The sequence below is a fragment of the Narcine bancroftii genome, chromosome 4 (assembly GCF_036971445.1).
Source record: "Narcine bancroftii isolate sNarBan1 chromosome 4, sNarBan1.hap1, whole genome shotgun sequence".
In the NCBI taxonomy this organism is placed as follows: Eukaryota; Metazoa; Chordata; class Chondrichthyes; order Torpediniformes; family Narcinidae; genus Narcine; species Narcine bancroftii.
The window spans coordinates 222,791,313-222,817,533 of NC_091472.1; the positions used below are offsets into that span (position 1 = coordinate 222,791,313).

A 26,221-nucleotide genomic window follows, 5' to 3' on the forward strand; every position below is an offset into this window, starting at 1 on the left:
GACATTCTTTTTCTGCGGACGAGAAAGAATTGCCACTTGTTAGTAGTGCAAAAAAAAACTGTACATGAGCGAATACATGTAAACAAATAAAGAACTGTAAACAGAACAAATATAAACAAACTGTGCAATACAGAGAAAATAAAAATATCAATAAAGTGCACAAGTAAGAGTCCTTAAATGAGTCCCTCATTGAGTTTGTTGTTGAGGAGTCTAAATGTGGAGGGGTAGCAGCTGTTCCTGAACCTGGTGGTACGAGTCTTCTGGCACCTGTACCTCTTTCCTGATGGCAGCAGCGAGAACAGAATGTGTGCTGGGTGGTGTGGATCCTTGATGATTGCTTCTGCTCTCTGATGGCAGAGTTCCCTGTAGATCTTCTTGATAGTGGGGTGGATTTTACCTGTGATGTCCCCGGCTGTGTCCACTACCTTTTGGAGGGCTTTACGCTCAAGGGTATTGTTATCTCCATATGCAGCCGGTCAGCACACTTTCCATTACACATCTGTAGAAATATGTCAGGGTTTCCAATGTCATACCAAACCTCTGCAAACTCCTGAGGAAGTAGGGGCATTGATGTGTTTTCTTCAAGATGCCATTAGTGTGTTGGGTCCAGGAAAGCTCCTCTGAGATAGAGTCGCAAGAACTTAAATTTGCTCATTCTCTCCACCTCTGATCCCCCAGTGATCACTGGATTGTAAACCTCTGGTTTTCCTTTCCTGAAGTCAACAATCAGCTCCTTAGTTTTGGTGACATTGAGTGTGAAGTTGTTGTTGGTGCACCATTCAGCCAAGTTTTCAATCTCTCTCCTGTAAGCTGGCTTATCACCTTTCTTTATATAACTCAATACTGTGGTATCATTGCCAAATTTGTAGATGGTGTATTTGTCATTCCGTGCCACATAGTCTTAGGTTAAAGTAAGTAGAATGCCCAGGAATGCAGAAAATGGCAAACCTAGTCAATTCCATCACTGGCACCAATATCCTGTCCATTGAAAACATCTACCTCAAGAAGGCAGCCAACATCATAAAGGATCCCTGTCACCGCAGTCATAATTTATTTTTGTTTCTGCCTTCAGGCATAAGCTACAGAAGCTTGATGTCCAGCACCTCTGGGTTCAAGAACATTTTTTTTTCTAACAGCTATCAAGCTCTTGAACCTCTTGTACTACCTGAACCCTATCCAGAAACTACTCCAAAGGATCTGTCTGCACTATTGAAATATGCCTTTTTTCTCTTGCTTTATCTGCAGCTGTGAATATTTATCTGTTGTTGATTTTCTTTCTGTCTTTGCCTATTGTAGTAATTTAGTTTATGCTTGTGTAGCTGATGTACCTATTAAACTACAGCACGCAAGAAATTCAGTGCTTCTGCACTCTACTTATGTCTGGAATATGAAGTGTGCTCTTCACAAGTCCATGATACTCCTTTTGGTGACATCCTACCTTACTTGGACCTCTTTTGTGAACTGGAGGTCTTTGCCCTCCCAGGGACAAATTACTCTCTGTCTCCATATTTTTCAATTGGCCATCACTGGAAACAACCCCTTGAGATTGATCCTACCTTGCCTCCATTCCGCACAACATGCCAGTGCTTGAAGTTCAGCAGTAGTTCCTGTACCTAATTCCGCGGGGCCCTGTTCTAAATCTCAGTCTGGGTTTCCTTTCTGGCTCCCATCCTTACAGAGAGGATGGTGGAAGTGGTTGTTGGTGGGGTACAAGTTTAAGAGTTTGATTTCTAAGAAATATAATTTGAGAGCATCTTTTCCATGGAAAATTACACGCTAGTTCTGGACATCTGGCATTGAAATGGAAAATAAATTCTCAACTTTCTAACTGGTTTCTGTATGATTCATGTGATACTCAAAATCTCATTTAACGTCTGATATATGTACCTAATTTCAACTTGTTGCAGATCTTTTCATTCTTGCATTTTCCCGAACAGTCAGATGATTTTCCTTTTGTTTTGCAGTAATCTGTATGTGTTAAATGTTACACTTGTACAGAAATATGGGGCATAAATGCCAGCAATTGTTGTTGACAATGGAGAATATGTAGAAGCATCCATTTAAAACAAACACCAGATAGAGGAGATATGAAGAGGGAATCTCAGAGATTGGTTCATAAGATGGATGTTTTAGAGAAGCTTAAGGGAAGGGCAGAGGGAGGTTTCAGATGGAAATTTTGGAGTTCTGGGTCAGATAGTTGATGCATAAATGCCAATGGACATAATGTCATCTTCCTGGAGCAGCTCTTTTATCCCACCTTGTCCATGTCAATCATCAAGTTCCTATCCACACTAATTCCATTTGTCAGTACTTGACTCTTGGACTTCTGTGCTTTTTGCAACTCAAATGTGATTGAAATACTTAAGTACAATAATAGCTGCTTCCACCAGCCTCTGGAGCAATCTGTCCGCATTCCACCCACCCTCAAGGTGAGCAAATTGTTCTTTTGCACCACTCCAAACCTCCTCCTACCTCTAACCTTCAATCTATTTCTGTTCTAGTTTTAGACCTATGCTGTGGGAAAAAAGTTTCCTGCTGTCTGCCCCATCCACGCCTCATAATTTTGTATCTCAATCAGGATCTCCCCCTTCAGGCTCTTCTTCAAGGAAATAAGTGTTTAAAAAAAAAAGTATGAGGTTAGAATTAAAGTTCTGTTAATATCTTCTGTATCTAATCCATTGCATAAAATTACTATTTTTTTATATTAAATGTACCATACAGGCTTTTTAAAACATTCATAGAATTAGAATTTTTTTTGTGTTCATTTGTTTTGGCTTCTGAGTGTGACAAATTTTAATAAATGCCACGTCAGTTTCAAATGAAGATGCGGCAGGATGGCCATATATTTTTGGTTAGGGGCCACATACAGAAAATTATAAGGAGTCACGGGGCAAATAATATTAAGCCTGGCAGTTTACAACCAGTTACACTGTAAGAAAAATAGTGTTTTTTAAACCAGAAAGCTCTTGTGCCATCGAAAATTCATTTTCTTTCAAAGTAACTACACGACATTACTGAACAGTTTAACTGTTGACATTTTATTGATGTGCTCACATAATTACAGGAGGCATTTCTGTATCTGCTGCGCTGAAATTTAATTTAAATGAATACTACTAATTCTGTTATCATGAATTTCTTAGTGATGTGTTGGATGACGAAAGAAGTCGCCGAATAAAAAGTAAATGCAATCTACAATACAGAATCTTATCTTTTCATGGGGTAGTATTGAACAAGAATTAAATTATGTTGTCTGATGGTTATTTTTGGCATCCTTTAAGGTGACCGAGTGAATCACGTACATTTGCAATGCATTTAGAATTGCTGTTCTCACAATATTTTTATTTCATCAGGAGCTGGAGGTAGCAGTACAGGAAAGGAATGACATAATTGGTCAGTTAACCGATAACCTGCAGCAAGCCATTCGGAACAGAGATGAGATACAGCAGGAAGCCTTGGAGTTAACAGACCAAATTCAGTCTCTCCAGCACCAATTGCAGCAGGTACTACCTTCACGTATATTGTATTTCACAATGCAGGCCCTTGGAGAGAAAGTTGAAGTTTGACTGTCACTTTTCCACCAATACAGAATAACAAAGAACTTTAGGTGTTCAGAAGGCTCTGATCTGCAAGTTGCCAATAGGTCGTATCTTTGGCAGTTCAAAATATCAAATATTTCCAAATTGATTTTAATTAAATTATACATTTAATTAAATTTGGGCATACAGTATGGTAACAGGCCATTTAGGCCCAAGAGTCCATGCTGCCCAATTTATATCCAATTAACCTATATCCCCAGTACGTTTTGAACAGTGGGAGGAAACTGGAGCCCCCAGAAATAAAAAAAAACACACAGTCCTAGGGAGAACGAATGAACTCCATACAGACAGCGCAGGATTTGAACCTCATCTTGTCCCGGTCACTGGCACTGTAAAGGTGTTGCACTAACCACTACACCAGCCGTGCTGCCCAGTGCTGAATGCTGGTTGAAATCTTTCTTCTCTGATCCCGTTTTTATAAGAGCAATTTAACTTCATTTTGCATTGTTGGAGAGAGAAAAGGTGAAGTTTTTTTTCTCTTTCTCTCTCTTCCCCCCCACCCCTCCCCTCCTCTCTCTCCCTTGTGGTGGGAAGGGAACTTTAAATGTGTCATATTGCCTGATCCGTGGATATGGTTGGTAGTAAATGAATGCAAGAGTGATGGTGAATGGGGCTGCAGAGACTGCAGGTGAGGTGTAAGCAGGTAGAATGAGATGCTGTGAAGAATGTGTAATCTGGCAAGCAAAATAGTTCAATGAGATGATCAAGTTTGGAGACAGAAAAATGGATCAGGGATTTTGCCAGCAGATAGGTTGAGAGGGAAGGGTGAAGCTGAGAACAAATTCAGAAGTAACACGCTAAGCAATAAACAGGATATATGATGTGAAGCTTAGTTTTGGTTCAAGCAGATGGACAGATCATGAGAAACATGACTGAAAGCATTTCCCAGTACTTTGTAGGAGAAAATATTTGTACTAGTAAGCTGTGGTGTGATAAATTGGTTGCAGTGGTGGGCGCTGATGATGTTGATCTTGAAAATTGAATATTGACCAAACATTTGGAAACCTTGTGTCATTTCATCAGATGACATAACCAATCCAGATCAGAAACAAGAGCCAAGAATATCCTTGGAAGCCTGCAGAATTAGTTTTTGTTTTTTTAAATTTTTTTTTTATTTTTCACACCATAAACCACATTGATCATGATACATACATTTTCCTTTTCAAATATATACAGTGTCATTTTCTCCCCCCCCTCCTCCCATCCTACCCTCCCTACCTCCCCCCCCCATCCATTTAAAGTACAAAATCTAAGATACATTAAACCAGTCAAACAATGTTGTCATTCCATAAAAATAAACAAGAAATTCTACTGAGTCAATTCTTTTCATTTCCTTCTCCTTTCGTTAATTTAGGTAGTGAATGTCCCCGGTAGGTTTTCTCTATTGTGTTTCATGTAAGGCTCCCATATTTGTTCAAATATTTCAATATTATTTCTTAAACTATATGTTATTTTTTCTAATGGAATACATTTATTCATTTCTATATACCATTGTTGTATTTTCAAATTCTCTTCCAATTTCCAGGTTGACATAATACATTTTTTTGCTACGGCTAGAGCTATCTTAACAAATCTTTTTTGTGCACCATCCAAATCAATTCCAAATTCTTTGTTTTTTATGTTACTTAGGAGGAAGATCTCTGGATTTTTTGGTATATTGTTTTCTGTAATTTTATTTAATATTTGGTTTAGATCTTCCCAAAATTTTTCTACTTTCTCACATGTCCAGATTGCATGAATTGTTGTTCCCATTTCTTTTTTACATCGAAAACATCTATCAGATACTGTTGGGTCCCATTTATTTAACTTTTGAGGTGTAATGTATAGCCTGTGTATCCAGTTATATTGTATCATACGTAACCTCGTATTTATTGTATTTCTTATCGTTCCAGAACATAATTTCTCCCATGTTTCCTTTTTCATCTTTATATTTAAATCTTGTTCCCATTTTTGTTTAGTTTTACCATTTGTTTCCTCATTCTCCTTTTCTTGCAGTTTAATATACATATTTGTTATAAATCTTTTGATTATCATTGTATCTGTAATCACATATTCAAAGTTACTTCCCTCTGGTAACCTCAGACTGCTTCCTAATTTGTCCTTCAAGTAGGATCTCAATTGGTAATATGCCAGCACTGTATCTTGAGTTATATTGTATTTATCTTTCATTTGTTCAAAGGATAATAATCTATTTCCTGAAAAACAATTTTCTATTCTTTTGATCCCTTTTTTCTCCCATTCTCTAAAGGAAAGGTTATCTATTGTAAAAGGGAGTAACTTATTTTGCGTCAATATTAGTTTTGGTAATTGGTAATTTGTTTTATTCCTTTTTACATGAATCTTTTTCCAAATATTGAGTAGATGATGTAATACTGGTGAACTCCTACGTTGTACCAATTTTTCATCCCATTTATATAATATGTGTTCAGGTATCTTTTCCCCTATTTTATCTAATTCTAATCTAGTCCAATCTGGCTTTTCCCTTGTTTGATAAAAATCTGATAGGTTCTTAATTGTGCAGCTCTATAATAATTTTTAAAGTTTGGCAGTTGTAAGCCTCCTTGTTTATACCATTCTGTTAATTTATCTAGTGCTATCCTCGGTTTCCCCCCTTTCCATAAAAATTTCCTTATTATTTTCTTTAACTCCTTGAAGAATTTCTCTGTCAAGTGTATTGGCAATGCCTGAAATAGGTATAACATTTGGGAAAATGTTCATTTTAATGCAGTTTATCCTTCCTATTAGTGTTAATGGTAAATCTTTCCAATGCTCTAAATCGTCCTGTAATTTTTTCATTAGTGGATAATAATTGAGTTTATATAGATGGCCGAGATTTTTATTTATTTGTACACCTAGATATCTTATTGCTTGCATTTGCCATCTGAATGGTGATTCCTTCTTAAATTTTGAGAAATCCGCATTATTCATTGGCATTGCTTCACTTTTATTTACGTTAATCTTGTAACCTGACACTTCTCCATATTCCTTCAATTTCTTATATAATTCTTTTATTGATAGTTCTGGTTCTGTTAAGTATACTATAACATCATCCGCAAATAAACTGATTTTATATTCCTTGTCTTTTATTTTTATCCCTTTTATATTATTTTCTGTTCTTATCAATTCTGCTAGTGGTTCTATAGCTAACGCGAACAATAAGGGTGATAGTGGGCATCCCTGCCGTGTTGACCTGCTTAAGTTAAATTGCTTTGATATATATCCATTTACTGTCACTTTCACCAATGTTTTAATCCAATTAATATACTTCTCTGGTAAACTGAATTTTTGCAATACTTTGAATAAATAATTCCATTCTACTCTGTCAAAGGCCTTCTCTGCGTCTAAAGCAACTGCTACTGTTGGCGCTTTACTCCCTTCTACTGCATGAATTAAGTTAATAAATTTACAAATATTGTCTGTGGTGCGTCTATTTTTAATAAATCCAGTTTGGTCTAGATTTACCATTTTCGGTACATACTCTGCTAATCTGTTTGCTAATAGTTTAGCTATTATCTTATAATCTGTGTTAAGTAATGATATTGGTCTATATGACACTGGTGCGAGTGGATCTTTCCCTTGCTTTAGTATTACTGTAATTATTGCTGTTTTACATGAATCTGGTAAGCTTTGTGTTTTATCAATCTGGTTGATTACTTCCAGGAGGGGAGGAATTAATAAATCTTTAAATGTTTTATAGAATTCTATTGGGAATCCATCCTCTCCTGGTGTTTTATTATTTGGTAATTTTTTTTATTATCTCTTGTATTTCTACTATTTCAATTGGTTCTGTTAATTTATTTTGTTCCTCTATTTGTAATTTTGGTAGTTCAATTTTAGTTAAAAATTCATCTATTTTGCCTTCTTTCCCTTCGTTTTCAGTTTGGTATAATTGTTCGTAGAATTCTCTAAAGTTTTCCTTGATCTCTGTTGGATTATATGTGATTTGTTTATCTTTTTTCCTTGATGCCAATACCATTTTCTTAGCTTGTTCTGTCTTAAGCTGCCATGCTAGAATTTTGTGCGTTTTTTCCCCTAATTCATAATATTTCTGTTTTGTCTTCATTATGTTCTTCACCACCTTATATGTTTGTAGTGTTTCATATTTTATTTTTTTATCTGCCAATTCTCTTCTTTTAGTTGTATCTTCCTTCATTGCTAATTATTTTTCTATATTTACTATTTCCCTTTCCAACTGCTCTGTTTCCTGATTATAGTCCTTCTTCATCTTGGTTACATAACTTATTATTTGCCCTCTAATGAACGCTTTCATTGCATCCCATAGTATAAACTTATCTTTCACTGATTCCGTATTTATTTCAAAGTACATTTTAATATGTCTTTCAATGAATTCTCTAAATTCCTGCCTTTTAAGTAGCATGGAGTTTAATCTCCATCTATACATTCTTGGAGGGATGTCCTCTAACTCTATTGTCAATATCAAGGGTGAATGGTCCGATAATATTCTAGCTTTATATTCTGTTTTTCTTACTCTATCTTGCATACGAGCTGATAACAAAAATAGGTCTATTCTTGAGTATGTTTTATGTCTACCCGAGTAATATGAATATTCCTTTTCATTTGGGTGTTGTTTCCTCCATATATCCAAAAGTTGCATTTCTTCCATCGATTTAATTATAAATTTGGTTACTTTGTTCTTTCTGTTAATTTTTTTCCCAGTTTCGTCCATATTTCAATCGAAATTCAGGTTGAAATACCCTCCTATTAATATGTTCCCTTGCATATCTGCTATCTTCAAAAAAATATCTTGCATAAACTTTTGATCTTCTTCGTTAGGTGAATATACATTGAGTAGATTCCAAAACTCCGAATATATCTGACATTTTATCATTACATATCTCCCTGCTGGATCTATTATTTCCTCTTCTATTTTAATTGGCACATTTTTACTAATTAATATAGCTACTCCTCTTGTTTTTGAATTATACGACGATGCTGTTACGTGTCCTACCCAATCTCTCTTTAATTTCTTGTGCTCCATTTCAGTTAAATGTGTTTCTTGCACAAATGCTATATCAATTTTTTCTTTTTTCAGTAAATTTAGCAGTTTCTTCCTTTTAATTTGGTTATGTATTCCATTAATATTTAAAGTCATATAGTTCAGCATAGCCATTTCATACTTTGTTTATCTTCCCTTTCCGTTTCTCCATCATCACCTTTCCTTCTTATCCCTTTCTGCTTTCTTGTTTTGAACTCTTTATAAGACAACATTTCTAAAACATCAAACATTTTCCTTATTCTCTTATTTAAAACTTCTTTAACCCCATTCTCCCCTCCCCCTCCTGAGTTGCCCTTTATCCCTTGTTGGGCAACCACATCTCCCCTCTCCATTTGGATTTGCGAATTCACTCGCAAGCGTCAACTGATTTTGTAATGACCGTAACTCCTCCCCACCCAGCCCCACCCAGAAAAGATTTCAATTTTCATATGTAACAAAGGTCACTCTTTTAATTCCCTCCTTATTCCCTCTATTCCCTTTCCCTCCCTTATTAATTCTTGTCTATACTCTATATATTTTCCTCTAAATACGGATACATTCATGTATACACACTATATATATATACACACATATACCCCTTTACACACATACATATAGTTCGTGGTCATTTTTACTCTCATTACATGTCTTCATCTCTCTGCTTGTTTTGTAGTTGTTCTGCAAATTTCCTTGCTTCCTCTGGATCCGAGAATAGTCTGTTTTGTTGCCCTGGAATAACTATTTTAAGTACCGCTGGGTACTTTAACATAAATTTATATCCTTTTTTGCATAAGATTGTTTTTGCTGTATTGAACTCCTTCCTCTTCTTCAGGAGTTCAAAACTTATGTCTGGATAGAAAAAAATTTTTTGACCTTTATTTTCCAGTGGCTTTTTGTCCTCTCTTACTTTCTTCATTGCTTTCTCCAATATATTTTCTCTTGTTGTATATCTTAAGAATTTTACTAAAATGGATCTTGGTTTTTGCTGCGGTTGTGGTTTCGGGGCTAAAGTTCTATGTGCCCTCTCTATTTCCATTTCTTCCTGTAATTCTGGTCTTCCTAGGACCCTGGGGATCCAATCTTTTATAAATTCTCTCATATTCTTGCCTTCTTCATCTTCCTTAAGGCCCACTATCTTTATATTATTTCTTCTATTATAGTTTTCTATTATATCTATCTTCTGAGCTAACATCTCATGTGCCACTTTAACTTTTTTATTAGATTCTTCTAATTTCTCTTTTAATTCCTCTACTTCCATTTCTACAATTGTTTCTCGTTCTTCCATATTTTCCACTCTTTTTCCTATCTCTGACATGGCCATTTCCATTTTATTCATTTTTTCTTCTGCATTCTTAATTCTTCTTTTTTCTCATTAAATTCTTGTAATTGCCATTCTTTCACTGATTCCATATATTCTTTAAAAAAAGATACATCCATTGTCTTGCCTTTCTCTTCTTCTTCCACTTCTTTCTGTTCTTCTTCTTCCTCTGGATTGACCATCTGTTGTTTCCTTGTTTTCTTTTTACCCTCTTCTTTCTTCTTGTCGTTATTGTCTGTGTTCTGCACCTGCTGCTGTGCTGCAGGTGTCTCTCTCAGCTGTGGAGATCGACTCCGCAGCTGTTCCCCCCTCCCGTCAATGTGTTTTTTTTTCATGCGCGGTTGCGCACTTTTACTCGGCTCTGTGAGCCATTTTTGTAGTCCCGAGCCCGGGACTTCCACTGACCTGAGGGAGCGAGCTTCTCTCTCCGCGGCGGGCCTCTTCGGACAGATAAGGCCTTCACCTTCTTCTTCCGACATTCTTTCTTCCTCTTTTCTTCCCGTTGTTTTCGACTTTTCTCTCTTCGCTGCCATTTTCTTCTCACCTTTATTTTTACTTTATTATAAATTTTAATCTTGTACCTTTGTGCTTTGTGTGTTTTTTTTTAAACTTTTCGGTAGAGGGCTGGAATTCCCTGACCGGTCACTACTCCATCACGTGACTCCCCCAGCCTGCAGAATTAGTTCAAAACATTTTCTCTTCACAGCTGTTGCATAAGTTTCAAAGTAATCCCAATTTTTTGTTGTTGCTTTTTTAAAAAATTTAATTTTCCACAACTTTTTCATTCTTGCTTAATATATTGCTGATAAGAAAGCTTGTCAAGTGATAAGACAAAATACACTCCGTTAATGTGTCTGCTGAACATTTTAGATATTTATTATTGGGCCGTCATGACAATATGGTGAGGTCTGAACTGATCCCTGGTTATTGTGTGGTGATCAAATACAGGAACACAATCCTTTATCTGGACATCTAAAATCCTAAAAGCTCCAAAAACCGGCAAGTGGGCAGGCGAGGGGGAGAGACCGGCAACGCGAATTGGGTGGGCGGGCGGGGAGGGGGAGACGGCAGCGCAACTGGAAGGGGGTGGGGGTGAATATGACAGCACAATACGGGTTGGTTCTGGCTTTCCGAAATCTGGAAAAATTCAGAACACACTGTCCCCCAAGAGTTCCAGATAAAGGATAATGTCTCATTAAAGGTGAACTGCCTCACTGAAAAATGGACTCCAAGAATGATATAAGCAATAAAAGCTCCCAGTTACCGAGGTTTTTTATGTGTCACCAACTGTAAGGGACATGCATCAAAAACAATATATCGATTGCTGGAAAACTCTTTGTCGGATCCTTGCACCAGTCTTTTCAATACCCCACCCAATTTCTTCACAGAGAAAATAATGTATTTTCATGTATTGCTTCCTGAGTTGTGATAGCTGGTTTGGGTTAAAAGCAAAGAGCAAATTTCAGCTCGCATTTAAAATGATTTTGATACTTGCTCGAGAATTTCCACTGAAGAACTGTATTCATGAAGAATTTCCCTCTGTATTGCTGCTTTGTAGGCAAGTGACATTCTGAAAAACAAAAGCCCAGGACTTGAGGAGCTGCTTCACGCTCAGCAACAGATATCTCTGTTCCAGCAGAGCCATAAAGACCAGTGTGACCTTATGGAAACACTTGAGCATAAAACACATGAACTGGAGCTTCAACTGGAATATTCAGAGCAGGTGAGAAAATAGCAAAATTTGTTGCAGTGGTTAACGCACAGAGAATTGTGAACTCTGCCAGTGCCATCAAGAGGTGGCGTCTTAAGAAAGCAGCCTCTCTCCTCAAGGACCCTTACCACCCAGGCCATGATGAAGGGCTTGATGAAGGGCTCAAGCCCAAAACATTGGGTATGTATCTATATCTGTGCTCTACAAAGGACACTGTTTGACCTGCTGAGTTTCTCCAGCATTGTGTTTTTACATGCTGCATTCAAGCTGCTACCATTAGGAAGGAGGTGCAGGAGCCTAAAGACGAACATCCAATGGCACAAAACAACTTCTTCACCACTGCCATGGTTCATGAATGGACCATGAGCCACAGATACTATCTCGCTTTCTCTTCCATTCTGCTAATTGATTTATTTTTAAAATTTAATTTATAGCAATATTGCACCTGTAACACTTCTGCAAATCAATGAATTTGTGACATGTTCATGACAATAAATTCTGATTCTGATATGTTGAAAAAACTCAGCAGGTCACACAGCAGTGATAGGAAGCTATTGGAAGTAAAGGAGAAACATTGTTTCGGGCTTGAGCCCTTTGTTACTTCTATGGATGCTGCGTGACCTGCTGAGTTTTTCCAGCACGCTTGTGTATTGCACTCAACCCTAGCATCTCTAGGCTTTCTTGTTTGGTGGTTAGCTCCTTAGTTGTCCACCATTCGCACCTCTTCCTATTTTTGTGTTAGTGTTTGACAATACTAATGTTTAGGTCTTGAGATCCTGTCAGTCAAGTATATTCATTAATCAAGACTTCTTTTCAAATAGTAATAAATTCCGATTTTAAATGACATAAATAACTTGAGTTCATTTCAAGAGATATTGAACTGAATAGCAGAGATCTAGTTTTAATTTACATGAGTTTGGAAAGCACAAATAAGATACAATTCATTTTGTTTCCGTTTTACAAAGGGTGGATTTGATAAGTTTCAAAATTAACCAGGTGGTGAAGAGAGGAATGAAAAACAGTGCTGAAAATACCTTGGAATAAAGATAGCAAACTGTTTGGGGAGAAACACAAAAGTCTGCAGATTGTAATAGAAACATGGAAATGCAGAGGAACTCAGCAGGACTTGCAGTGTTCATGGTACTGTATTATCTTGCATAGATTTCATAATTTTTGCTGTCAGCAAATGTTCCCTGTGTTTGGATTCTAAAAAATGAGAATCGGTAATGGAAATTAGGATAAATTGTAGACTACTTAGCTAAAGTTAGCTGATCAGACATTGGAAGTGGCTTAATGCCAGTAAGGCAAGTCAGGCCAAATGGCTAATTTCTGTGCTGTTTATCTTTTGTGATACTTGTCATATAGGATGTCTTGCAAAAACTATGGCACTGTTTTTCATCTCTCTCTTCACTCTCCTTTTCACCTCGTTTAACCTATGTTTTTAATTTTTTTTAATGCAGTCGGTAGAGAAGTGTGGAAGAACAAGAGAACTGTTTCAAATGGAAGTGGGCCCATAAACTTTGAGCAGAGTCCTGAGGGGGCCATAGCCAAAAAAAGGCTGAGAATGGCTAGTTTCGAGGGATATGGGCCAGTGCAAGTTGAGAAAAGCACTTTGGTTGGCATAGACAAGTTAGGGAGAAGGGCCTGTTTGCGTGCTGTAAAGTGTTTCATGGTAATGATAATCCTGTGTTGTCAAGTGGATGCATACTGATTTTGCAGGGAATCATGGAGTACTGAGCTTTTAATGCCATTTTCTTTGTTTCTTTTCAAGAATGCAAAAGACAAAGAGAACCATCTTATTCAGATAGTTGAACAGCAGAAAACTACTGAAAATACAGTACAACAATTAAATCAATGGTTAGAAGAAAAAGAGGAAGTAATTAAAGAGCTGAGGGAAAAGCTGAACAATAAAGAGAGCACCACTATGCAGTTGCATCACTCACTGTCACTGTGGCATCAAGAAGTTACTGAAATAAATAATGAATCTGCCAATAAACAGTCTTCAGAGGAAATTGGACAGCACGTGAACAGTGTTGAAGACATGGAAAAACAATTTGGTCAAAAAGATACTCTGTGGTATGTGGAACAACTGAGGATCGATCTGGAGGCAATGCAGAGGCAGGAAATAGCCCAGATAAAGCAGGAACTCTGTGAACAAACAAAGCAAGAGGTTGATGAACTAAATACTAAACATAAAGCTGAGCTTGACTTTTTACAAAGGCAGATTCAAAGTTACACCGATGGTGATCAGATAAAAAATTTAAACAAATTGATAATTGACCTCAGTGAGAAGCTGCAAGAGTCTTGTTTTGAGAAAGAATGGCTCCAACAAAAGTTACAAGATGTGACGGTGTCCCCTCAGGAGAAATCTGACGTTTGTGAGATAGATAGACGTTTGGTGCAAGATCTGGAAGAACAGGTTAAGATGTACAAATTAACGTTTGAAAGGGAACATTTGAATGCTTGCTTGGCTGAAGAAAAGGAGGTTATTAGGGAGCTGCAAATCCAACATGAACATGAAATCACAAATTACAGCATCAAGTTAGAAATGATGGAGAGGGAGAAGAATGAGGTGCTGAGTCGGCTGACTGAATCTCAGGAAGCAGAACTTGAGCAGCTTAAAACCAAAATGCTGTTCAGTCATGAAGCCGAGTTGACAAAACTACGGGAAGATCTAGAAATGCAGTATAGTGTAAGGACTGAAGCACTTAGAAAGGAAATGGAAGATCTTGAAAGGAATTTGCATGATGAATCACACAGAAATGAAATATCTGAAAAAATGGAAGCAATGGACCGAGATAATTTAATTTTGACCGAGAAATGTGAGGAATTAACAAAACAATTGCAGCAAAGAGGGTTAGAACTGGAGAAGATTCGTGTGGAAGCTAAAGTGTCGTTCAGTCAAACACAGGAAGCTGAACAGAAATGGGAAGCAGCATTAGAACAACTATCGAGTCTGCGTTTAGAATTGGAAAAGGAAAACGCAGAGCGCTTGCGCTGTGAAGAACGATTGAAGGGCATGGTCCATGAGAGCAAAAGGAATGAGCTGACAATGCAGCCTCTGATGACTGTAGAAGAGAAAGGAAGAAAAGAGATGGAAGGTGACTTGGAAACGGTGAAAGAGATGGTGAAAGATTTGAAGGAGGAGAATCATTTGTTGTTGGTCCAACTAAGAGAACAGGAGCAGCTTGTCAAAGAAGTCCAAAAACAAAAGCTAGCTGCAGATTCAGTTACCGGTGAAGTGCAAGCTCTGTTTGGTCGTCAGCTGGCTGCATTGCAGAACCAACGGGATCAGCTGCAAATTCAGGTTGATGCCCAAAAAGCGAAGGGTCAAACAATGGCAGAACTCCTGGGGCAGAAAAACAGGCAGGAGGAGACCTTGCGGAAAGAGCTGGAGGAAACAGAGACAAAATGGAGAGAAAATAAGGAAAGTGTAAAGCAACTGACTGATGAAAAAATGAAGCTTGAAACTAAGGTGTTGTCACATAAAAATGATTTCTTGAGGATTGAAGAAATGCTTGGTCAAATCAAAGCTGAAAATGATTGTTTGAAGAAAGACAAAGGAGATTTGATGGCCAATGTTCAAGACCTAGAATGTAAAATGCATTCTGAGGTTCTTGCTGTGGGCACTGAGCTGAAAGGAAAGGTTGCTGAACTTCAAAAGTTAAAGACAGCCATGGCAAACCAAGAGGCTCTACATCTTCAGCAAACATCTGCATTGAAACTGGAGATCAGCGAACAGAGAAAAGCTCAACACGAGCTGGAACAAAGCCACAGTGAGAAGGTGCAAGCTATCCTGCGGCAGCAGGAAGAGAAGCTAACTGGTGCTGTGGAAGAGGCTCGAAAGAAAGTGACTGAACAATATGAGGAAGAACTAAATAAAATGGAAGAGCTGTACCTGTCTGATATTATGAATTTAAAAACAGAACATCAGAGAGAGGTATTTCTGGTTAGCTTTCACTTGAATTAACTTTCCAATTGCTTGGAGTTGCACTTGTGTGTTAAAATGGGATATCATTAAGTAGGATCATTACTGATCTTAATTCATCAAATACCATCTGGGCTATAGCCCTTTTTTCAAGATTTGTTCTTGCTTTTCAGTAATGCTGCATGCTATTTTGATTTGACCTATAAACAGATATTTTATATCAATTTCAAAAAAGGGCACATTTCCATTTGGAGTGAATCAAGTCTGCAGACACTTTCAAAATTTTCACGGTATGTGTTCATAACCGACAAGAATCCAGTTAAATCATCACATTTCAGCAGGCCTGCTGAGTGTATCTCAGTATGTCACAGCTTGAACTAAATGTTCTTAATTTGTATTTCAAGCCTAAAATTTTGGGGTTAGGACAGAGCAGCAAATGTTTCCCACAATGGTGTTGGGAACAACTGCTTGGAACCAATAGAGATGGGGCACAAAATGGGCCCTCTTGGTTTTCTGACTCCGTACCAAACTCCAACAGCCCATTTGTCAGGTGAGGAGGGGTAAGCAGGTCGGTTTAGCCTCTCTTGATCTTTGAGGAATGAAATGTACAGTTGTCTAGTGGAGCTTGACAGGGTATGTGCTGAGAACAAGGACCATTAAATAAAGGCCAGACATTCAGGTTTTGTTGAGAACTTTCTTCAAAAGAGAAGTGACTTTTGATTCCTGAGGAAGGGCTCAGGCCTGAAATTTTGATGGTTGCTGTGTGACCTGCTGAGTATCTCCAGCACTTTTGTGTGTCGCACTAGACCCCAACATCTGCAGATTTTCTTATTTAACTAGAGTGAATCTTTTGAATTTGCTGCTCTAGGACTGTGGAGGTTTGGTCACTGAGAACACTCTGGACCATGATTGATATCTATTTGTTTATTAAGGAAGTTGAAATGGGGTTTAGTGCAAGACAATAATAGATTGTGCTGAATTGCAGATCAGGCAAGAGGGGCTGAAAAGCCTACTTCTATTTTTTGTGCTCTGATAAGCCAGGGTTTGGGTTAGGACCTGGCGTGGCCTGCCGCTATTCTGCACCATGTTATGTTGCTTGAGCATGTCCAACCCAGTTGATACTGTTGATTTCTTTTGGTTTTGGCCACCAATCAAAGGATGTATTGAACAGCCACTAGGTCAACTGAGACTTATGATTTAGGATCTTATTGCAATCTATAATAATTGAAGACTCGAGAACACAAATTGACATTCTACTTTAATCAAATATCCCTTGTTTGTTTTGGATTCTTCTCATTTCTTTCACCCAGGATTTTGTTATTGTCATTCCAAGATCGCAGACCCAAATGCAGAGAAATTTTAAGGTGAAAGTATATAGTTAACAATTTAATCTCAGGCTCTACATGCTTTCATGTTGCTGAATAATGGAAAGAATATTGTTATCCTTGAGATTATTCATAATGGACAATTAAAAGAATGAAGTACTTAACCAACTAACATTTTTTCCCCCACACATTAGGCATTGACGGCAGAAATCAGACCTCTTCTGGGCTTTCTTTCCTGATGTTTATGGGGGTTAAATGCGACGTTGTTTCCTGGCTTCTCAGAGATGACCTTAATATTAAACCCCAAAGCTTGCTGTGCAGTGAATTGTCTTTACAGTATATTGGAAGTAAATGAAACATTTTGTCATTAGTGGTATATGTAAAATGCTCTTGTGCTTTCATTTAACTTTTTTTTCAGTTAGATGAGTTGAATGCAGAAATGAAAAAAAAAGTGCTTGACTTACAACAAAAGCAGGAAGATGAAAGGAGAAAACAGATCGGGTTAATTAAACAGGTAAGTATATATGTGGACAATAATGCATCATGAGAGATGGTTGCTATGTTGAAATGTTTGCCTTGTTCTGAAGGGAGCATGTTTGTCATAGTGGAAGATAGGATTTTTTTTAACTTTGAGTTTTCTGACAATTTGATTCAATTCTCATAAGTTATAATGTGATTGTTATTTCCAAAAGTTGATCATAGCTTCAGGCATCTGATTGTTTGACTTAAATATTGAAGATTTGCATCACCTTGCCAGGGAATCTTTCTTATTATCTTGTATGTCTGTCATTAGGTATATTAATATCTATAGTATTAGAAATTATTTGTCTCAGGAACTATTTTAAATGTTTAAGTAATGAGAGATGAATTTGTTTACAAAAGTTCTCTGGGAGCGTAGGCAAGATTTTTGAACATAGGGAAGGATGGTATAAGTAGGGTCTGAAATGCTCTGGGAGTGGTAGAGGCAGATTTAATTTCAATGTTCAAATAGGAATTGGATTCGTTTTGGATAGGAGAGGATTTAGAAGGTTATGTAAGCCACCTGGATTGGTCTTGCATGCAGCCTTCATGGACTGTCAAGTGGTTTGCCTTCTTTTGTGCATTTACTATCTTCTTCTTTGGCTTGGCTTCGCGGACGAAGATTTATGGAGGGGGTAAAAAGTCCACGTCAGCTGCAGGCTCGTTTGTGGCTGACAAGTCCGATGCGGGACAGGCAGACACGGTTGCAGCGGTTGCAGGGGAAAATTGGTTGGTTGGGGTTGGGTGTTGGGTTTTTCCTCCTTTGCCTTTTGTCAGTGAGGTGGGCTCTGCGGTCTTCTTCAAAGGAGGTTGCTGCCCGCCAAACTGTGAGGCGCCAAGATGCACGGTTTGAGGCGTTATCAGCCCACTGGCGGTGGTCAATGTGGCAGGCATTTACTATATTGCAATTAGAAAAGACAAGGAAAAGGAAAGGGGAATTTTGAGTTTGATGCTTTAGAGCAGGGGTGTCAAACAAATTCACCGAAGGCCAAAATTAAAAACTTGGACTAAGTCGTGGGTCAAACTAAATATTTATTGAAAATTTTCAACAACATCTGCATGTTTTCTCTTCTTTCAACATATGTAATGTTAAACTTTTTCTTATTAAAATAAATGTTGAATAATAGTTTTGGTTAAACTCTTTCCAGAAGAAGCATTAACAAATGAGAAATAAAATATTCAATAAATAATATTTCTCTATAGCCTTTAAGCTCCTTTTAAATGTATTTTTTTTCACAAGCCAACAAGTCAAAAAAATAACAACTTGCTTCAATGAAAACCCAATCTTTCAACTATGAACAGTCCAAAGTTAACCAAAGAAAATATTAATCCAAGCTTAGCTTGCTACACTGTGATTTACTGTGATGCACCTGGGTCTAAAGCAGATACTTGGCATCTCTTCTTAGATGCAAGTTCATCAAACTGTGGGGTCATAGTTTGCCTCCCACCTGTCTTGAAAGGTCCTGTTTTCTGTCTTTCGTTTGGCCATTTTTTGTAAGGGGTTTATTACATGTGAGTTAGGCGACAGGTCGCAGATGCTAATGAAAGTAAAGAGAGGAGGTGGGGGCGATTAGTGGGCTGATGGGGCGATGCCAATGCATTTGCAAAGCATTCTGGGATTTGTAGTATTAGCTGTGCATGCGCTATACTGACGCGGCGGCCAGCAGGCCAGCTCTAATACATATTTGATATGATCTTGCGGGCCAAATATAATTATATCACTGGCCAAGTTTGGCCCGCGGGCCTGAGTTTGACATGTGTGCTTTAGAGGAATATAAATTACTCAATTGCTCTTGCTGCTTTTTTTGTTTGTCTCTCGTGGGCCTTTAGAACTGAGGTTATACTTAGGGTTGCAATTCATGAAGCTCACAGTACAAGAGCCAAGGAGCATGATATGAGCATACAGGTTACATCAGAAATAAGCCTGACTGGATAGTAACTTGAGCTCTCCATTCCCAGTTTACCACTATAATCTCCAGCCATACGCTTATCTATCTGCTTCCATCTTAGAAATGTCCAGGCCCTTCATCTACTATCCTTGGTGGACAGGATCTCCACTTGCGGTTCTTTGAGAGGAAAAAAAGCACCCACACCTCTGTCTTAAAAGGGCAAGCTCACCAGTGACTTATACGACAGAACCTAATTCCCTACTTTCCAAAACAATTAATACTGTTCGCTTGACTAATGACCTGCACAGCAGTTTTTTGAGAATCATGCATCTCTGTGAACCTCAGCTTTGTGATTTCTCTCCTTTTTCTGCCAAACTGAACAATTTTGCTTTGTATTCTTGTGTCCTTTTCACAATGATCTTCATTTATTATGGTAGTTATAAAAAAGCTAAATTATCTGAGTACATTACCTTATGGAAGAGGAAAATGTTTTTATAATGCGTGGGGCATGCTTTTGTCCCTGTGCATGTTTGCCTGTGCAAATATACGTGTGTCCTTTGAATATTCCCAAGAGCATATGAACTAATTATTTGTCACCTGGGCTTGTAATTCTAAATTCAAAGCAATGTTGACCCATGCTTCGTCTTGGGAAACATTGACCAGTGCTTCAGAAAATTATCTCTTCAACTGAATCTGTTTGAGTTTTGTGACTGTGAGCTGTTTTGAGGTGTCTTACTTATTAGGAATTATTGCCATTACTTGTAGGTCCATGAGCGAGAACATGATCGAGAGATGACTACACTAATTAATAAGCACAAGGAAGAAGTAGAGCAGCAGCGGGCAAAGTTGACTCAAGAACAGCAGGCTTTATTTGATGACATTCGGTTTCGCATGGACATGGCACGTGAAGAAGAGCTGAGCCAAGCTCGGCTTCAGATGCAGGTTAGTTGTCATTGGTGAAAGACAGTAAAGGCACAATGGTGCACATAACATGGGTTGTGTGCACTGGCTGGATTTGTTAACATTCAAAATTCCTTTCTTGTCATGTACAGAACATGTAATATTATACAGAATTGCCTTCTGCCTGCCATAAGGCAGACGGAGTCGCCATTAGTGTCCCCAGCGCCCCTTACAGTACGAGAGAAAGAGAGGCAAAGGAGAGTCCGTTCAGAGACACTGAATGTCTGTGGATTCACCTTCATCGCTCCTGCAGCCACACAGATTAATTGGCAAACCGAGCTCCAGATCCAAACCTCCTGACAAGATCAGTAAGCCTTCAATCCCAGAGGCCCTTTGGGAGCCCTTCTGGCCCTCAGCACCCTCTTGAATCCTGGTTCCCATGAGCCAATCTCCTGCAGCCCTTGCCGGGTCCCTCAGCCACTGAGCCTCTCACTCTTATGCTGCCGTGGTCACCTTCCCTGTAAGGTAATTTCCTCTGCTTCTCCTCAATGGTGGGGGATGCTTCTGATTCTTCCTGTTTCTGGTGCCCTGTGCTGGTCCGCTGCTCCCAGGAACCTGCAACACCTCATGGCTGCTGTCGAACACAGGCGTCACCATCTTGGGCACAGACCTCTGTGGTTGCAAGATTTTACTTACAAACACCGGCTCCTTTAACAGGCCTTTTAAAGCCTACATGGAGCCTCTGGCATTAGCACTGGGTGGTTGAACCTTTCAGAGCAGCACTGTGACTTTGCTTTCCTGTACATTATTCCCTGAGAACGTAGCGACAGCTTCTTGAACTGCAGTAGTAATTGTGCACCTCAGAGTATTCAGCAGAATTCAAGGATTTTAAAACAACGTGAAATAAAGATGGCAACTTAATGTGTGCTCTGGAACATGAAGATGATTCTGCAGTTAAGCTTTTGTTCTTGGGTGATAGAGGTATCAGGGATGGTTGGCATCTAAATTTGAGAAACTTTTTATTTGCACGTAATTTAATTTCACATTTAACTATGGCAGTTTTGTGCTTCAGGAGAGAAAATTGCTCACAGCAGGTTGATTGGAAAAACACAAAACTATGAAATCCAAAAGTAATTGGCTAACTGGATTAAAAAAATAATAATTTAATGGGAGAGGCAAAGAATAATGGTTGATGGGAGTTTGGGTGACTGAATGGATTGGGTTTGTTTATTTGTATTTATTAATGATGAAAGTGATGACTAGAACACTCTGCCTGGAAAAGTGGACGATAATGAATTTAGGAGAACAAACAAAGCAAGTGAATTCATAATAATCAAAAAGTTGAGAAGAAGTGTTGAGGAATGTTGAAGCACGCATCCACAGTGCTCCAAAAGTAGCAGAACAGATAAATGGTGGGTTAGGATTGCAAAGAGCATTCTTGACTTCTGTTGTCCAAAGCGTAGATGAGGGAAACGGGAGTTGAAGCTGGATCTGTGTAAAGCCCCTGGGTGTCCAGTTGTGATTCTCTCAGCAGAGGTGGGATGTGATGGAGATGGTGGAAGACTCAGGGTGGAAGAACTGTAATTACATGGAAATTGTCCTCAAGAAGAAGGTTTAATTGAGAAGCATAGTATATGGGAAGAACTATTCCTTTAGCAGAAAGATCAATAACACACAAAGATTTAAATGATTTGGAGGAACATTGACAGGGTGTAAGTTGTATAGGTTCTTTAATCTCAAGAGGTGCAGTTTGCAGTGCCACCGCTACAGTTGACAAATGCCTTTCCCCAGCCGGTACTTCAACTGATGTTACTACAAGTGGTTCATTCATAACATTGCCGTCAGATGCTACTGCACATGTGCGAACCTGAGTAACTCTTTGTTCTAAAGGCTGTTTGGCGCCCTCTTTAGAGGGCTCTACCGATGTAACATTGATCTCTACATCCGAAAGCTGTACCTCTCTCCTGGGATCCATTTCAGGCTGAGTCCCGGTGTCTTTCCTATAGGTAGGCTCCAAAACTTGAACTTTTGGAAAATGTAGTTTTTTGATGATCTGTTGTCGTTTTTTTTTTTGCTCTTTTCCACCAATTGTACCATCATAAGTAAGTTAAATTAACAGCACTGAAGTTATCTAAACTTTTAAAGAATTTTAACGGGCATTTCTAGACAAAACAATAAGATAGAGTCAGGAGAGGACTGGAAGGCACGTCTGATCCTTACGCCATCTTGCCACGCCCCCAATGACAGGGTGTAAGGTTACAAAAAAGTTTGCCCAAAGTGGAAAAGTTTTTTTTGGGGGGGGACGGGACTGTGGAGGGCCTGGCTCAGTGTTGTTCAAGAAAACACATCGGGAAGGGTATTGGAGGCATAAATTGTCATCAGAAAGTGTGGACAAATATTTGAAGAACTGAATCAAAATGTTTAAAGACTAAGAGCTGAGAAGAGCCGAGATTACTCTTCTGAATGGCACATTTCTATAAATTACCAAGATTTCTTAGACAGCATCTTCCAAAGCATCAATAATCAGCATATAAAGTAGAACTCTATTCCTGAAGAACTGCTCAGACTTTTAAGAATTGCCAAGGTGAACACTTGAATTAACAAGGCATAGAAGACTGTGACCAAAATTGGCTATTCATGCATTCCCTTACCTCCTTTACAGGTTCTTTAGTGTTACAGTACAACTCCGATTATCCATAATGGTCGGGACCGGGCCTATTTCGGATAAAATTTTTTTGGAGAACTGGTCATTTTCTAAAAACAGCCCAGTAGCAACAGCAAATCACTTGTAACCAACAACAAACAACAAGGGAAGGCTTTTTAAGCATTAAAATAATGTTTAATTCTCACCAAAAAAAAAATTCTGGCCACCACTGATTACTGACCCTTCCCCACTGAGGGCCCCTTTGTGCCAGGAGTCCAAGGTCCACTGCTGCCACTGCCGGGAGCCTGAAGTCCTGGTCAGTTTAGCTCAAAAAAGTTTTTGGATAAATAAGGATTTCTGATTTGTTTTGGATAGCTGAGGATTTTGGAGAATTCAATTTTGGATAATCGGAGTTGTACTGTATTTGACAATTGTTTTATCTCTTTGTTTGCACCCTGCTCTGTCACTCAATACTCAATAGATGCTATTGTTCCAACTCATTCAAGATCTCAGACAGGCATTTCCTAATGAAATAACAATCCTTCTAATTTTCATATCACAGTTCCTGATCACAATGGGATCTCCTCTGTGTTGGAGTAAGCCAGACTTACATTGAGTTCCAGTTTCCCAATCCCACTTTGACGTGTCCTATAGCTCTAACAGCCTTCCATCAAAACTTGAAGAGTCTCAAACACTGCATGCTCTAAGTGACACGTTTGCAGGTTTCCAAACTCAAGACCGAGATCAACAATCTCAGTAATTGAACCCAGAACAGTATAGAACAGGAACAAGCTCTTTTCTCCCACATTGTCTGCAATCCTCCTCCTTCTAAGCACAGAAGAGGGGAGTTTCTCATCCTCAACATAAACCCTATTACTCTTTCATCTTTCTGGCTACGGTATCTTGCTCTGATCTTAAACATTAAATCAGTGACCAGAGCTGTGAACAGTGCCATAGGTGTGGTCTCACTGACACCTTGTACAGTTATAACATGACAACCCAATTCCTGTCCTCAGTACCCTTACCGAAGAAGGAAATTGTGCCACATGCCTTCTTCACCACCTGTGTTACCATTTTCAAGGAGCCACATACCGGTACCTCTCTGTTCCACCACACTCTCCAGAGCCCCACCATTTACTGTGCAAATCCTGGCCTGGTTTAATGTACCAAAATGCAATATCTTGCTGTTGTCACTTCTATCATAGTCCTGATAAAGGGCTCAACCCCAAATGTTAACTGGCCGTTCCTACCCATGGATGCTATTTGACCTTCTGATTTCCTCCAGCAATTTTGTATCAGTTTAAATTCTTCATGCTCACTGACCCCTATTCTCTCTGGTTATTTCTGCCAGTGGATGCTGTCTGACCTGCTGAGTTGCTCCAGCAATTCTTCGTCTGCTGTTAAGTTCATCTGCCTTACTCATGACACTCCTTGCAATGAAATAAGTCTGCTTCAGTCCGTCATTCCCATCATGTTCATTTACCTGCCTGTCCTTTCTATATGTCTCCCTTTACCAAATTGCTCTCTTCCCCTCCACCCCTCCTCTTGCTGATCTACTGCTTGTTTAAATCCTAGGAGATAGCACTAGCAAACCTCCCTGCCAGGATATTGGTGCCATTCCAGTTTAGGTGCAACCTGCTCTGGAAGAGAACTCAGTGGTCCATGTACCTGAATCCTTCCCTCCTGCACCAGCTGCGCATTTAACTGTATCACTTCTCTATTTCTTCTGTCACCATCACTGAGATTACAACCTTAGAGGTCCTGCTTTTCAACTTGCTGCTTAAGTTCCTAAATTCTTTTTGCCACATCACATCCTTCCTATTGTCTATCTCATTAATGCCAGCATGGATCAGGACTTTCAGAATGTCCTGCATCTGCCTTGAGAGATCCTTGACCCGGGCATTGAGGGGGCAGCATGGCATTCGGGAGTCTTTCCTGCTGCCACAGTATGTACCCCATATTAAAGAGTCTTCTATCACCATTGCTTGATGGGATTTTGTCCTATGTTGCAGTATGATCTGGCTGTTGCTACGATCGTCCCCCGATTCTTGCTGTGTGGTTATCTCAGGCCCAAATGTAACAAGTAACTGGCGTGGAGGTGACTGAATTTTGCTGCTTTCCAATCACAGAAAATTGTACTGCTGGATAATCTATCAAACATCCAGTGAACTTTAAAAAAAATCAGAATGGAGGCCAAGAGAATGGCAAAGGCAGGAAATGCCTTTGCGGGGGTGAAGTGGGGAAGTAAGAAAGTAAGCTTCTGAATATCCCTGCTTGTGATCTTGCTATCCTAGTTTTTCTCTGATCATGATTTCCATATTCTGAGAAGTCTTTTTCCAACAGACGGAACACAGCCTGGAACTGGAATCCCTTCGCCTCAGTCTAAACAACATGCACAGGGCACAGCTTGAACTTGTTCAGTCTAACTTGCAGCGTGAGAAGGAGGAGGCTCTCACTGAGCTGCAGGAGGTGCTGAATGGTAAACGTCGACAGGAGGTGGCAGTGGTGCAGAACAGGCAACAATTCGAATTGGAATGTATGAGGGAGCAAAACCAGCGGCAAATGGATCAGTCTCTTCAGAAGCACCAACAGGAAATGGGTAGAGTATTTTGTTGGTTGAAGGGGCATTAATTCTGTAGTTTGGGATTGAACTACATTTGTACAGAGATTTCCATTCCTCATTTATGTCAGAGGAAAGATTGTTTTGAAGGGAAATTGTTGCTATGAAGTCAAATACCTTGTTCCTATGCTCCCTTAAAGCTCATGGGTTACTATTAGAAAAGATATATTGCTGTACAACTTTTTTTTTTAAGTAAGAATGTATGGGATATTAATAGGGATACCATCCAGTTGCCTAGAAAATATGTCCCTCTGGCAGCATCACATTTGCAACTATACTGATTAATGGAATTTTATTGCAATTACTGTCACTTTTATGTGCTGTAAGGACCCTTTTTTAAAAAACTTTATTTATTTGAGAAACCATGAATAATAATACAAAATACAGTAAATAACAACATATATATATAAACAAAATAAAAAATTATTAATAATATTAGAGGTGGCTTTTTCCACTCAGCAAGTGGTGGCAGAATGGAATGATCTTCCGAATGAGATAGTTGCAGCATGGTCCCTTCTGTCATTTCAGAGAAGGTTGGATGTATACATGGAGGTGAGGGGGGGGTTGGAGGGTTATTGGCAGAGAGCGGGAGATTTGAGCTAGTGGAATTGTTTTATTGAACCGGTGGGGACTTGAAAGGCTGACATGGCCTGTTTCCGCTCCGTGAATGGTTATATATGATTAAAGAAATAATTTAAAAATATTTTAAAATAAAATCAAAGTAAATCCCCACCCACCCTCCCCTCCCATCAACCAGCTCTCTTAAGGAGAGCCA

The 26,221-nt window shown here is 38.9% G+C and overlaps 1 protein-coding gene across 1 annotated transcript in view; it reads left to right on the forward strand.

Annotated features, from left to right (window-relative positions):
• Nucleotides 1-26,221, forward strand: part of pcnt (pericentrin) — a 239,082-nt gene that overhangs the window by 18,728 nt on the left and 194,133 nt on the right. Inside the window, exons 4-9 of the mRNA XM_069934046.1 lie at nt 3,351-3,500; nt 11,469-11,633; nt 13,393-15,561; nt 17,293-17,388; nt 20,048-20,224; nt 25,170-25,425. Coding sequence (XP_069790147.1) covers nt 3,351-3,500; nt 11,469-11,633; nt 13,393-15,561; nt 17,293-17,388; nt 20,048-20,224; nt 25,170-25,425 — 3,013 coding nt within the window. The remainder of the gene's footprint in view (nt 1-3,350; nt 3,501-11,468; nt 11,634-13,392; nt 15,562-17,292; nt 17,389-20,047; nt 20,225-25,169; nt 25,426-26,221) is intronic.